Source organism: Athene noctua, chromosome 5, assembly GCF_965140245.1.
Source record: "Athene noctua chromosome 5, bAthNoc1.hap1.1, whole genome shotgun sequence".
NCBI lineage: Eukaryota > Metazoa > Chordata > Aves > Strigiformes > Strigidae > Athene > Athene noctua.
In genome coordinates this window covers 53938718-53953162 of record NC_134041.1, presented here as the reverse complement: position 1 = coordinate 53953162, position 14445 = coordinate 53938718, and the positions used below count along the sequence as shown (strand labels likewise).

The 14445-nt window shown below is 42.6% G+C and overlaps 1 protein-coding gene across 1 annotated transcript in view; it reads left to right on the top strand.

The window, feature by feature from the left end:
* The first annotated feature begins 1753 nt into the window (after window positions 1-1753).
* Window positions 1754-14445, top strand: part of COL17A1 (collagen type XVII alpha 1 chain) — a 36394-nt gene continuing 23702 nt past the window's right edge. Inside the window, exons 1-14 of the mRNA XM_074908446.1 lie at window positions 1754-1808; window positions 2497-2541; window positions 3323-3421; window positions 5344-5481; window positions 5838-5885; window positions 6805-6840; window positions 8464-8511; window positions 8902-9045; window positions 10039-10182; window positions 10928-10999; window positions 12007-12078; window positions 12442-12507; window positions 13792-13956; window positions 14330-14419. Of these exons, the coding sequence (XP_074764547.1) occupies window positions 1754-1808; window positions 2497-2541; window positions 3323-3421; window positions 5344-5481; window positions 5838-5885; window positions 6805-6840; window positions 8464-8511; window positions 8902-9045; window positions 10039-10182; window positions 10928-10999; window positions 12007-12078; window positions 12442-12507; window positions 13792-13956; window positions 14330-14419 (1222 nt within the window). The remainder of the gene's footprint in view (window positions 1809-2496; window positions 2542-3322; window positions 3422-5343; window positions 5482-5837; window positions 5886-6804; window positions 6841-8463; window positions 8512-8901; window positions 9046-10038; window positions 10183-10927; window positions 11000-12006; window positions 12079-12441; window positions 12508-13791; window positions 13957-14329; window positions 14420-14445) is intronic.

Here is a 14445-nt window from a genome sequence, read left to right as displayed (position 1 = left end):
CTGCTTTTCCTTGGAGTGAGTGACCAGGAAGCCTTCCATTACAGGGGACTGTCATCCTGCTGATGGAGGAACTCTCCTAACACATATAGCTCCAGTCTATCTTATGCCTTGGAAAGCCCTGGATAATCCCTTGGAAATCCCCAGTGTTAGCAAGCACTGTAAGGGTTGGGTAGTACCTTGCCGCCAAGGTTGTGTGAGGACTTGGATATGACCTCAGGAGCTCCATTTACAGGGCTGTTTAGCCAAGCCCAGGGTCTGAGGTGCAGAGAGTGAGGGCTGTGGGCACTGTGGGTGTTCTCTGCAAAGTTCAGCTGAGTCTGTGACAGGAGGCTAAAGTGGCTTGACTGACAGTGTTGTTCCTGTCCAGCTCTGGGAATAGCAGGAGCTGCTCAAAGGCAGAACTGAATCTGAACTTCAGATATTCCTCCTGATTCTTGGCTGCATCATGCCTTGTGTCATTATTTATGCATGGGCAGTACCAGCGTAACATCAAGGGGGTTGCTTGGTAGACACTTTGCAATGGGGTGAGGATCAAACTCAAATAGTAGCTGAATTGGAAGGCACGGGCTCTAAAACTTGGAAGGAATTTTGCACAACGGGATTTTTTTAGACTCAGACTGTGAAGTATCTAGTTTTTGGTACAGCTGGGCCTTCAGTTTTAAGGAGGAGTCTTCAAATGCAGTGGAGAATTTTGGCCTATTATCACCTTGTATGTAAATTAAAATCTGTTCCTTCTCACTGCTTGTGGCTGCACAAGATGAAATGTTATCTTAGAGAGACTAGAAGTGAGCAACTGTATACTTTCTTCTGACAGAAGTGTTTTCTCTTCTAGCTGATGTTTCTTTTCCACAATCACAATGTTTCTCTGTGGTATTCCTGCCTTGGCAGACAGTCACACCTCTGCAAGAGACTGTAATTTTGACTAGAGAGGGATCCGAGTCATGAAGAAGAGTATACACAGCATTCACAGCAGTGATTCCAATACTGCGTAGACTGACCTGAGCTGGCATTAAATTAGATCAGATTCCAAAGCTGCAGACATGGCCTCCAAACCATCTCTGTTCTACCTGTAAAGCAAGATAAAGCACTTCCCACCTTAAGTCCCTTGCTGCCGAGAATAGCTAGTTTAAAAGTACCTCCAGTGTTCTTCTGCTTTGCTAAAGTCAGTGCTGTGGATTTAGCACTAATGTACCCTGAGAACGCACAGTATTACTGTCAACAGTGCAACAGTTATCTCTGCTTAGTTTTTTCTGGCAGTACTGGCATGGTGCAGGTAGCTTACTCCTGCAGCTACCTCCATTTCTAACCCAGTACTGTTGAGTGCTGCCCAGAGCAGATGTGTGGGAGTAGCATTTGGATTCTCTGGTTTTGTTCAACCCTTTATAGGAGGACAGCTGGAGACCATAGAATAGTGACACAAAGTCTGCGTATAAATTCAGGTCTAAACTTCTCCAGCACTGAGTGGATTTGCTTCAATTGCCCCTACCTCACCTGTTGTCTTTACAAGCCCTCCTGCTGTTTCAGCTCTGCTGCATTGTGCAGCATCCAGTAGGCAAGTGGTGCTGATCTATTAGTAATACTCACATGGCTCTAGAAAGGCACTGTAAAATCCCTGGCTTAGATGTCTTCCAGGCAGTCTAGTCCCCAGCTGAAGGGAGAAAAGTGGTGGGATTTGTGGGGAGCTGTTGTCATCTCCTGCTATTCTCAGAGTTGTGAGTGCAGTCTCTCTGCTTTCCCTGCAGGTGGCAATGGTATGGATTCTGTAACAAAGAAAACGAGGCAAGATGGATCAGAAGTTACTGAAAGACGTAAGAACATTTTTTATTTTTATGTCACACCACAAAAATCCCAGAAGCGGTTGCCCTGTTTTGTAAGGGACTGAATGCTGACTAAATTCTGCACCTGTCCTTGGACTCTGCTGAAGTCAGAATAAGGATTAGAATGGGCCAGGATCAGACATTTAGGGATATGTAGCATGACCTGGTCATTTAACCACAGGTGATTGCCTTGTGGTTACACTTCTAGCCAGTAGTGCAGACATTTGGATTCGCTTCCTGCCTATCAATGCTCTGCATGGCCTAGAAAATGTTCTTTACATATCTTTTTTGGCTGTGTGTAAAACCAAGACCAAGTTTCCTGCTGGCATTATGGGAATTAGCTAGTAGGAAGCTAGTAATGGGTCTGACCATGGGCTTTGCTGTTACAGGAATGGCTGTGGTTGAGAAATGCCCAGAAATTATAATACTTCCCTGTTTTACAGGGATCTCGTAAAGAAAAAAAAAAATCTTTCAGGGCAGTGATGTTCTTAGTTACTATAGAGTTAGAAAGGCCTGCAAACAAACACACAGCATTTTGTGTTAATGAGACTGCAGCCCCCATACAGTGTGGTCTTAAGAGACTTACTTTAAATGAGTTGATCTTCTTTGAATGAGTCATGCTCATCCATGGAAATTAAGTAGAACATTGATCTTGTTTGGCTATACTTTCTTTCCTCAGTTATCACAGAGACTGTAACCACAAGACTGACGTCCTTGCCACCCAGTAAGTAATTATCAGTCATTGTTCTGTCCCTTTCTGTGCTATTTGACTACATTATTTCCATAAACCCCTGGATGCAGCAGGTCTTGGTGCAGAAAGACTTGTACCCAAAGAGAAGCTATTTTCAGAAATGTCTCTCCCAAAATACTTGTTAGTGGAGAGAAGGAGCAGTATGTGGGGAGCTGTCTGGGTATTGTCAGAAACAAAGCCGCACAGTCCACTAAGACTGGTAAACCAAACTCTCCAAGGACTTAAGCCCAGATATAGGGTCTCCAGTGGTAACTGTCTCTTGGGGACAAGGGTCAAAAGTGATGGGTCTGCAGCCTCCACTGCTGGGGCTGCAGTGTATTCCCCTGTCATCCAGTTGACAACAGTGATTGATTTTTTTTGGGTAATATCAGATGTCAAGGGTGATTTGAGTAATATCAGATGTCCTGGAAAATACAAGTACCAAATAGGGAAGAATCCCTCATACTCTTTATATCAGCATATTCTTGGTTAGCTTTCTGCAGCTGGGTTTGAAAGAAATTACACTATCATCTCATTTATGATGAGGGTTAACAAGAGTATCCTTCAGTCCATGTATGGAACAAAACTTGAATACAAACCTGCTGTGTCTGCTGTGTGAATGCTTATCTGCTCTGCCAAGACACTTCTCTGCAGTTCTGATATCTCCTAGACATGAAGCTATACTTGTAATTGAGTGAGGACAGTCTTGCAGTGTCCTTGCTCTTCTCATCTTTTACCCTGAGAGAATGTTTCATTTTGTGCTCATCTCTTCCAGAAGGAGGGAGCAGCAGTGGGCTCAAAACATCATCCCACACTGGAGGGAGCGGAGTGGAAAAGAGGACTTACACCCATGGCAGCAGCTATGTGACTTCAAGTAAGGAATGAAGGCAATGTACAGTGAGGAAACAGAGAGCAAATGCAGCATAAATGGTCTGAAGAGAGAATCAGGGTAGGGAAGTAGGGTGAGCCAGAGGTAAGGAAAACAGGGTTTATGAAAGTAAAAGTGGCAAATACTCAAAGCATAGGTATTCCTTCACTAAAGTTGGGTGTGAGGATGGGTGAGTAAATGGCAAAGTTCCAATTTTCCACGGAGAAAACCTGATTTCAGCAGAAGGACAACAAAAAATGCCATTCCCACTGTTGTTAAGAAGTAATTTGGAAACAAAATTTCCCTTCTTTCAGGATTTCCAAATCACAGTCTTTCTGACTATTTTTGTTCAAAAGATGGTTTGGGTTGATCTTTTTGTTGATCTTGCTGAGGATAGCATTCTATTAAAGAATTTTCTAGAAAATATTTTCTTGTGTGTGTTTGTCCATGACTTAGCACTCTGAACAGTCTGCCAGATTTTCTGGATGTGCTAAATCTGTATGTGCTGTCTACTCCATAAAAACATAATTCTTCTCTGACAGCATTCTTTGCCCAGCTGTTAGATTGTCATAGTAAAGGTTTCTGAAGAATAAGCTTCCTAGCCAGGTTTCTGGCACACCCCTCTCTCTGTCCCCCATGGGACAGACTGTATAACTATCTTTGTAGAAGACGTTCTCCATGCTCCAAAAGAGTTGACAAACCAAAGGGAGTGAAGTGTAGCTTGGAAGCTCGACAGGAGAATTAGCCATACCCAATAGATCTGACAGACACCTCCATACCAATTAAAGGCCAGAGTGTGGGATCACTTTGCCTGAGGGCAGATGTCAGTCTAATTGCTGGACTGGCACCAGTCTGAGAACTGAACCAAGCCCTGCAAACTCAGATGACTCTGCAGGACTGCCATCTCCCTTGTTATTTTTTTTTCAGTATATGGAGGAAGAGAAAAGAATCTGAACTTCAGAGATAATGAATTCTTGAAGTTTCACAGAGCATTTTCTGATCTGTGCTTTCCCACTCTGCTTGCAGAATGCTTCCAACAGAGGCCTACTTGTCACAGTAGTTCTTTTTGCTGAATTAAGTGGAAAAGTTACTGAGCAAAACAGGTCCTTGTAGAGGGGAAATTTGGCAAGAAAACACACTGTTGAGATCAAAAGGGCATGTTCTCTTTGCAGTGATGGGTAAACAACACCCAGTCTGATTCTGCTGATCAGCATAGATATACTTTATCACAGGGTTCCCCTTTTTGCTGCACTCTAATCATCCTCCAGCATTAGATCTCATACAAGAGTATGAACACACTGATTATGGCTGCTCAGTTCTTTCTCCAGAGGACTGATGTGAATTAGGAAGGGAAATTCTTTCCTCTGGCTAAATATAAGAGCCACTAAACCCCTTCAGGCTGCATGGCAGAAGTGAGAGTGTGGATAGCTGCTTTGGAATGGAAGTGGACTCATCTCTGCTTTTCCTTATCTCATGAACTGCATCCTTCAGCACTTAAGAGTTTAGCTTAACAATCTCCCAATTTTTGTGGCCTGTGTCATATAACACTTGAGTTTACAGGTGAATCTGTATCCAAATCAAAACCCAGCACCATCCAGAGCCAGATTTATGAGTTTTGAATGGGGATGTTGTTTTGAATATTCTGCCTAGGGGAGATGGCTCATTAATAGCCCTAGGCCAAAACCTTCATTTATCATTGGCAAGATTTGTTTTGAAACCACAAAGATAACCAATACTTTTCTCTTCGGTGAATGCTGAGGACAGTCAGAGTTAGACCCAAGTGTGGTTCTTTGCCCATCTCTAGTTGTTGAGGTACCAAGGCAAATTTGTCCAGCTCAGAAGACGGTAACAAAAAGCATTCAAGGGATCCAGGGTGTACATCCAGGACATATCTTCAATCTGCTGAGGATGTTTTGTTTTACCTGTAGGTGGAAGTGGTAGACTGAATTCATCATCATCATCCTCTGGCTACAGACAAACCCAGTCTCCCAGCTCTACTCTCACCAAATCACCTGGCTCAACATTTGAAAGAAAAACCTATGTCAACCGCCATGCAACATATGAAGGTATCACAGAACATGCTATAGAAAGGAGACAATGTATAGTGCACTCTGAGGTCATATTAATGCAGGATTGTCCCAAATAGCACAAGAATCCCACTGTGGTTTTGCTAGGAAATAAGCCATCAGGGACACATTTTAACGATTAAGTCCTATTTATAGTAATGCTCATTCCTAAAAGGAGCTGTGGCATATTTTTGTTGAAAGACATTAGCAGCTCTTTCACGTAAGCTTGAATAGCTTCTTTTTTAAATGTAAATGTTTGTTGCCCACTGGGATTAGACAGTTACCAGGAAGACATGTTTTGAAAGCTTTTAATGATCTTGTGCAAAGTATTAATGAACACCTTCTGTTCTTTGCAGGGAGCTCCAGTGCCAATTCTTCTCCTGAGTTTCCCAGAAAAGAGTTCGGTATGTTCTTTTTAGAGCTGTTCCTCTGAACATTATGGCAAGGTCATGTGAGTTGGTGACTATGGTGGCTTTTTGCACATTGCTGTGTCTTACTCTACCTATGCTACCTCTGTGCTGGGCAGCCAGTACAGCTCCATGACTTTGGAGGAGTTGTTTGGAATTTACATTAACAGCTGACAGCAGGGTCTCTAGCTGATACATACTCAAACAGAGGGTGCATACTGCGTATTTGCTACCCTCAACTGCTTTTGTGATGCTCCCCATATGGAATAGGACATGGACAGGAGAACATAGACATGGGATGTTTCATAACATTCCCCCCACCCCACCATAGTTGGTAGAACAGCTTCAAGCAAGAAAACCCAGACTTTAAGGATTTTGAGCCATTGCTGGGTATACTTTTCCAGTAGCTCTTTTCTAGGCTTCAACATGCTTATATGGAAAGATGAACTGTCTGTCAAGTGATATTTACACCAAACATTGTCAGAAGTGAGCTTGCCCTGTCCAGACTCTGAGCTGCCTGTCTTAGTCAGTGCAGAGTGAAACAATATGATCAGGCTGTCTTTCTGGCTCAGAGAGGAGGCAGGGTTTCACAGTGTCCAACCTTGGTCAGTGAGATAAACAGGCCTATTAGCTTCCTTTTGGTCTGTTGAAATGGGAGATCATTTATGAGCATTTATGTGTACAAAAAGAAACAGCAGTTGGCCCAGAAATGCTAAAGGTGCTACTGATTCTTTAAGATACCTTATGATCTCAAGGAGACCTGGTAAAAACTCTAAGGGTTCAATTCCCCCCATTGTGCCCCAAGTAAAGGTCACTATCTGAATCTGAACACTCTGAGCAAGATCTGTGTGTTCATTTTCAGAGATGTCACAGGCAGTGAAGCCTAATACTGCTTTTCTCTCATTGCTGTTCACAGCATCTGCCTCCACGAGAGGGAGAAGCCAAAGTCGAGGTGAGTGATGCTGTTCTTTTAGAAGCCTCCTTTGTTTTCTTCAGTATGATTCAAGGTGGTTAAATGGACCCATTCCTTAGCTGGAATAATCAGTTTAAGTGTAGAGATGTGTATCAGTTTAAGTGTAGTCAGATGAGGTACGTGGATTTACACCACTGCAGATGTGAACTATTTATCTGTAAACTATTGTTTAAACAAGCTTGGAGTAAAAATTGACCCTAGTGATGGTCATGGTGGTTTGGACTGTGTCAGAAAGGAGGATCTACCCAGGGACCTGGACATCAGGGGCCATAGGACACAGTTTTCCATCTTGTCTGTTCACTAGCATAAACTCAGTCCATCCATGCTCTTTGACCCACCTCTGACATATTTACAGTAATTGTATTCATGTTCCTCCTACTGCAATCTATCTTACAAACCATAAGGCCGTACCCTGAAATGATCTCACACTGGTGGAAAAGAGATGGTGAGGAAATTGTGGACTTGCTGTGGTCTGTTTAGCCAGCTCGCTGTAAAGCTCTGCATTGTTTAAATCATTCAGCTTTTCTAATAATTTATTAACAGCGTTGGAGAAAGCAGAATTATATTGCTCTGTAAGAGTGTAATATCTGTTCCCAGTTGCTTGAAGAGAAAACTATAATGTCACTTTATCCAAGTTAATTTTAGCAGTGGATATAAATCAAAGTGTGCTCTTGCACACTCCTCCTGGAGTGTCACAGTTACCAATTATTCTACCTCAGATCTTCACAATTTCCTTTAGTACACTACGTACCTGAGCTCCCAGCAGAACGAGGCCATACATAATAAAACAGACACCAGAGAATCAGCTCCAGCTTCTCATATTACTTCAGAAAATAATTCCAATCCATCAGCTTCTCCACATGAGTGCCAAAGCTAGTGTTTGTTTTATAGTGCACGCACTGTCAAATTTCATCTTGAGGAGTGTGTATTGCATGTCCTGGCTGACCAGTTTGCTTGTGGGCAGCAAGTTTAAAGGCTTGCCCCAACGAAATCACATTAACTCTATAGTCTCCTGTGCTGGACAGTAAAAGTCAGTAATCAGGAATCGAGTACCTGGTGAGAATGTTGGCTTACAACTGGCCTGGTTACGTTCAGTGAGCCAAAATGGAAGTCAGCAGGTTGTAAGAGACTAAATCATACAGCCCATTGTAGAGATGACTCTGTGAATTCTACCCAAGCAGTAGTAGGGAATTTGTGTATTTAGGTAAGCTTTATTTTGGCTCTCTAGGTTTTTGTCCAGAAAGACAATAACAATAATAGTGATGAGTGGGAATATCAATGTGACTGAGGACTGCATAATAAGGCCTTCTGTATGTCAGGCAGTGAAAATGCTATTGTTTTCAACAGAGGCCCTCAATGAGGATAATGCAGCTCTCTGGAATTAAAAGTATCAAAATGTGACCCCAAAACAAAAAGTCACTCAAACCAATTTAGAACCAGTTCACATGGGCCATGAGTGCTGCTCAGATCAAGCAGCAAGACATCAAGATGGAACATAGACAGCAAGAAGGAAGGAATTCACTTCAGCCTAAAGATTCATTCCCAGCCCAGGGCACAAATACATATTGCTCCATATTCATGATCTGCTTTTTCTCTTCCCAGAGAGTGAAATACGAGTCCGACTGCAGAGCGCATCTCCCTCTGGCAGATGTAAGTGCCATGGCTTTCATTCCAGGGGGATCAGGTATAAGAGAGAGGGTGTTACTGCTCTGGGTGTGTCTGCAGTGTCTCTGGGACCCAACCCTCACGATGACAAGTAGCAGCATGTCATTCCTTTTTTCCTGTTAAGAACGTTCATTTGTCTCCCCCTTTCTGAGCAAGAAAGCATGCTGTGGGTTAGGTGGTGGTCTTGCAAGGATGTTGTTGTACTTAGTCTCAGAAATGAGGCCCTGAAGCTTTGTTATCAAGTGGCACCTCCAGAAAGTACAATGTCATAGACACTCACGGGTAAATTCTACTGAATAACTTAGGCAGGGCAAGATTACAGATCAATGAAACAGTGGGTTTTGGGTGAGTCTGGACACTTGCTTTTCCTGACAGGGACAGAGTTGGATGATGTGAAACGTTTGCTGAAAGGAAGTCGATCAGCCAGCTGCAGCCCTACTCGGTCACCGTCAAGTACGCTTCCAATACCGAAGAAGGCTGTGGTGGAGACAAAGATGGTTACTGAGAGCTCTCAGTCAGGTACTTGGCAGAGGATGTTGAGCAATGCTGGAGCCATTCCAAACATTATGTGCCATAAAAATACGCAGTTGCTAAGAACATCCAAGTAAGAATACATGGTCTCTGTCCCAGACAGTGGTGGCAATACAGAAAAAGGGTCAGAATGCAGGAGGGCTGTCAAGATGTTGCCCTAACAAGAGCCATCTTGGGTAGCTTTCTAATGAGTTGTCTAATCTCCATAAAAATAAGCCAGTTCCTGCTGCCACCAGCTTTAATTCAGAGGTGGTTCTGGCAGAGACAAGAGCTCTAGGCAAATATGTCTTAGAGTGATTTGATTGCTGATCTCGAAACAAGATGGAGAAAGCACTGAAGACAACATTTGGGCCAGTGTTTGTTTGCTTTATTGGTCATACCACATGGTTCAGAGATCACTATAACATGATGATAATAGAAGTGGTACTTAAAATACTATAACCAGCTTTTATTATTTATAAGGCTCACCACAGTGCTCGAGGCAGTGGTATTCACATTCACTCCACTGTCCTCCACCAGTATCTAGGAACAAGCAATACCTTTTTTCTTGCACATGGCTCAAAACCTGTCTAAAACTGGGAATTTTAGTCCAATACACTAGTGAATGTATCAGAGCCGTATGTGGGAAGCAAAAGTCATACATCCCATGGCCCATGATAATTTGTTAACAGAATGGCGGACCGAAGTATTTTATTCTGTTATCATAGCATCTACAAGAGATGAAATCTCTTCAGGGTGTTTTGTGAATGATCATGCTGTCAGGTCAATCTTTATTCAATTGGTTAGAATTCAGGTGGGCTGTAATCAGCTGGCATTTGAGATCAGTTATACCGTGTTAACCTGGAGTCGTTGTGTTGGCTCCACAAGGATAATTGAAATTTAAGGCAGATGAAGTTTTTTGTCAGGTAAAACTGTAATTCATGCTAAGTCAAAAGCCTGGTCTCATTGAAAACCACTTCTGTTTGTTTGGGTTTTTTACAGTGTCAGGGACATATGATACAACCATAGTGAATACTGGCCACCCTTCATACATGTGGTCATCCACTCTGCCTGCTGGATCTTCCCTTGGTGGATACCACAACAGCTCTTCCTTGATCAATGCTATGTCTCACTCTACGGGATCAGGTATGCTCCCTGGACTGCCCAGGCTTGAAGGATGTAACTCCATGCTGAAACTGGGTCAACAGCAGTCCTTTTTTTTGCACAGCAAGAACTAAAATGATGGAAGAACAGAGATGGCAGGAGATATGCTTGAATTTTCTCTGGTTTTCTGTAACTTGGTGCTCCCTGTTTCTACACTGACTGCATTTGAAAATCCTTCTTTGTGAAGATCTATTGTCCTGACTGCCTGATCTGTCACTAAACTTTGTCGATAGCTTTATCAGTAAGATCAGTCTCACATTCCCTCTCAAAGCTAGTTTCAGACTCTACTTAACGTTGGATTATCCTGGCCCATTGTAAGAAGGACTGGGCCTAACCCTTCAGTCCTCATACACTAAAGATGTAATCAATAAGTGTTGAGTGTGCTTACACTTTGTAAGGCCCACTTCTAAATGCTGGGGACACTGCATTTCCCAGCTGCAGAGAAAAAACACAGTAAACTTTATGGTAGCATACTATTAAAAGCTTTGCTTTCTCACACTGTCTCATGATTGCAACTTGTCTGATGTGGGATTTTCTCCCCTTTGTCAGTTCATTAAAAGAGTGGTTTGGTGTCACAATTTTCAAGATTTTTCCTCTCTACAGTTATTGTGCATTTTCACTAACTGCATTTCCAAGTCACTTAATTTCTGTGATTCTGCCACTGACCTTTGGGTGCTGGATTTCTGATTCGAGAGAAGCAATAACATTTCACTTCCTCTTTTTGCAGTTTTTGGTGTTCCAAATAACCTGGCTCCCAGCAATCATACTCTGAATGCAGGCCTGAGCACTTCCTCTACAGGTCAGATTTTTTTCTTTTTCCCTTCACACTTTCACAGCACCACAGTCCTGGCAGACATGTACAATGGAATAACACCTATATCACTCCATTTCTCTTCTCTTCCTCATCTAATGTCAGCAGCTTCTCTGCATACCCCAGTTATTCTTTGTTTATGATGAATTTATTCTGAGTCAGCCCAGTATAGCTGGTGTTAATTCCTGACTATTGGTGTCTGGGAGGCAGGGAAAACTAGAGATTTTCCAAGGAGAATATTTAGTTTTTTGAAAGACATCTGTTAGACTAGCCTGTTTCTTCCCTAGAACTGCTCAGGATAATTCCTTAAAAAATAAACTCATGTGTCCTAATCCATAAAGGTCCATTACTCCTCTGTCAGTTTTCCTTGTAATTTCCCTTTGCCTCACCTGGCTTGGGGCTGCTGGCAGACTGTCTTCAATGTCACTAAACCACTTATCTTTCACAGTCACACACACTGTGTCTACACATCACAGTGCCATCATACAGGGTCTCTGACTAGGCCTGCAAAGAGAGCAGGCTGTATGAGAGCAGTCTGGAGTCTGGCACCAAAGGTGCCACCTTCCAAGCCATTTGCTTCTGTCTGGACAGTACTTTGACACATACTGTGTGCAGTTGTCTGCTTAAATTTCCCTTAGTCAGACCAAGCCGGTTTTCCAAAATTACCTTTTTCCCAAGTGCCCTACCTGGAGAAATGTCCATGCAGCCATAAGAGTGGCCTTGCAATCTAACTTGAGATAGTATTTTAAAGTGGTCGCCATTATTGTACTGGGCCAATAATAACTTACAGAAAAATGATCTAGTGAAAATACCATTTTATAAGTATAAGGAAGATCTTTGAACAGAAAGCTTAGGTCTGTGATGTCTCCAGCCAGCTGGCAAAATTTCATGGGAGAGGTTGTCATTATTATCATTGGGTTTGTGTTGGTTTTAGCCAGAATACCACCTGCACTGCAGGATTCCTATAACTCCCATTGTAATGTTTTTCTTTGCAGTGTTTGGAGTTCAAAACAACCTGTCTCCAAGCTCTTCAACCCTGACCCAGAATGCTACTGCAGCCTCTGCAGGTCAGCAACAATTGAAGCCTAGAGAAAGTGTGAGGGTCACCATTGTGTGCTTCCTCTCCCACCTTTTCTATAGTGACTAGAAAGTTCATATTGACAGACTCCTTCATTATCATCTTATTGTGTGAAGCAATGTGGTATAAGGGGATATTGAGGAACATTTCCTCTGCTTTGCCTGTGCAGAACAGCTCCCAGTGCCTATGTAAGCACTGGAGATTTGCTTGCTGGGGAAGCCCTTGCTTGTTTGAGTTGTCCTAGGTAGCCTGAATGAGAAAAGAGTTTTTAAATTGTGTGGAGCCCAAGGTTGGTATGTGTAGATACCTTGTTATCCTTCCTCTCTTTCATTCTTGAATTTTTTTGTTGCAGCATATGGGCTGAAGAACACTTCTCAGAGTAACACCATGGCAAGTACTGGTGTGTCCTCCTCAGCAGGTGAGTTTGTCATTCACTGTTGTTTAGGCATGGCCTTGTACAAGCATATCGTGATAAAAATGAGTTAGAGGTTCAGCAAGTTGAGTGACACTAACACCTGGCTCCTTGGGAGCATGGATTGTCACGAGCCAAGTCTCCTACCACTACTCTTCTGAAAAGAAAGCAAATGAGTCAGAAGCTAAGAATGAGCAAATGAGATGGTCTGATTCAGATCTGCCCCACTCTGTGGTAACCTGATGATTTAATTGCAGCTATTTCTGTTCAATAAGCAGGTAAATGGATAGAAGATCACGTGTGAAATTATGCTTTATTTGAAGCCAAAATGTTTGCAAGGTTGCTCTTAAACATCATTTTGCAGTATTATCAGCCTCAACCACTCGAAATTCATCAGATGACTTTTTTTTAATGAGAGAAGTTGAGGTCTTTCCATTGGCCTTTTGTCCTTGAACAGCTGGGATTCATCTTTTCCAGCTTTTTTCTGAATCTCTGAGAGATATAAATTAGTCTTTTATTTTTTGTGTAAGGGAAGCCATGTTTCTTTTGTAATCCAAGGACTCCCAAAGATGAGGCTTAAAAATAGATGTAAATAACACAGAAGTTATGATGACATTTCTAATACAAGTTTACTCTGGGTTTGTGCTAGAATAATGGAATAATAATCATTCTGGTTATACTGATTTTCAGAGTTGTGTCAATTTGTGTGCTAGTTCAGTTTGTACACCATTCCAGGCATACTTGATACTGCCTAATGGCAGAAGGATGAACACAGTGATGTTTTTTGAGCCTTATTTGGCCTGTGCCAAACCTCAGTAAGCTACAGTTCAATGCCTCGTAAGCATGCCTGGCTCCCAAGGATATGGAGTGCTTTGAGCTTGACAGAGTAGATCTGCTAAAGGTGCTCCTCAGCTTGAGCTGTGCTGGCTCTGATGACCCTTGAATGTCTCTCTCAGACTGAGTTTCTATGATTCTAAAGTGTGTTTGAGAAGCAAAGAGGCCATTGATTAAATAATTTCTATATGTAGTTGAATTCCAGATGCTCTCAATTTCTGGTAGCAGTTGCTCCCCTGCTAGTGAAATACACAACTCTAAAGAAATCTAACAACATGCACAGCTCTTGTCTTAGCTTCAGCGACCAGTGTGTCTCTCTCTGGGTGTTTATAGTAGTGGCAACCCCAGTCACAATGGGACTAACTATTTCAAAGAACAAGTGTTATGGCTTATAGTTATCACTCAGTGTACCCACACTCATCTCCTCCTCTTTCCCATTCTTTACCAATATTCTAGGGGGAACCATTCTGAGCTCCCAGGGAGATGACATTCTACGCAAAGACTGCAAGTTCCTGCTGCTGGAGAAGGAGAATGCCCCAGCGAAGAAGGAGATGGAGCTCTTGATCATGACAAAGGACAGTGGGAAGGTCTTTAGTGCCTCTTCCACTGGGCTTAACGGAGGTAACTTTTCTTCAGGACACATGGATATGCTGAGGGCCGAGAAGTGGAGACTGATCATAAGGGGATTTCAGAGTTCAGGACACTACACCTGACTCAAACCCCTGCAAGCCGGACAAGAAGCTCTGGCAGGCACTTAGCCTTTAACCGTGTCAGCTGCAATCTAGGTCTAGCTTTTGCATTTGAAGCTCCGTAGTATGCTTTGGAATATTTCACAAAGTTCAGGAACTTTGAAAGCAAAAATCTGGATCTGGTTTAAACAGGAAGAGCTATTGTATCTTCCTAATAAAAAATATATGCCTTTTGCCAATGAAAGAAGGTAGGCCTGGTTGAACTCCTTGTGTAATGTTTTTAATTATATTTGGTTGCTCTTCAGGATCCTTTGTAGAAGACACCCTGAAGAAAGAGAAGCAGGGATTTTCCTCCTCTTATGCTACAGATACGGGCCTAAAATCAGATGCAAATGGTAAGTTTGTCCCTGTGAAAATGCAA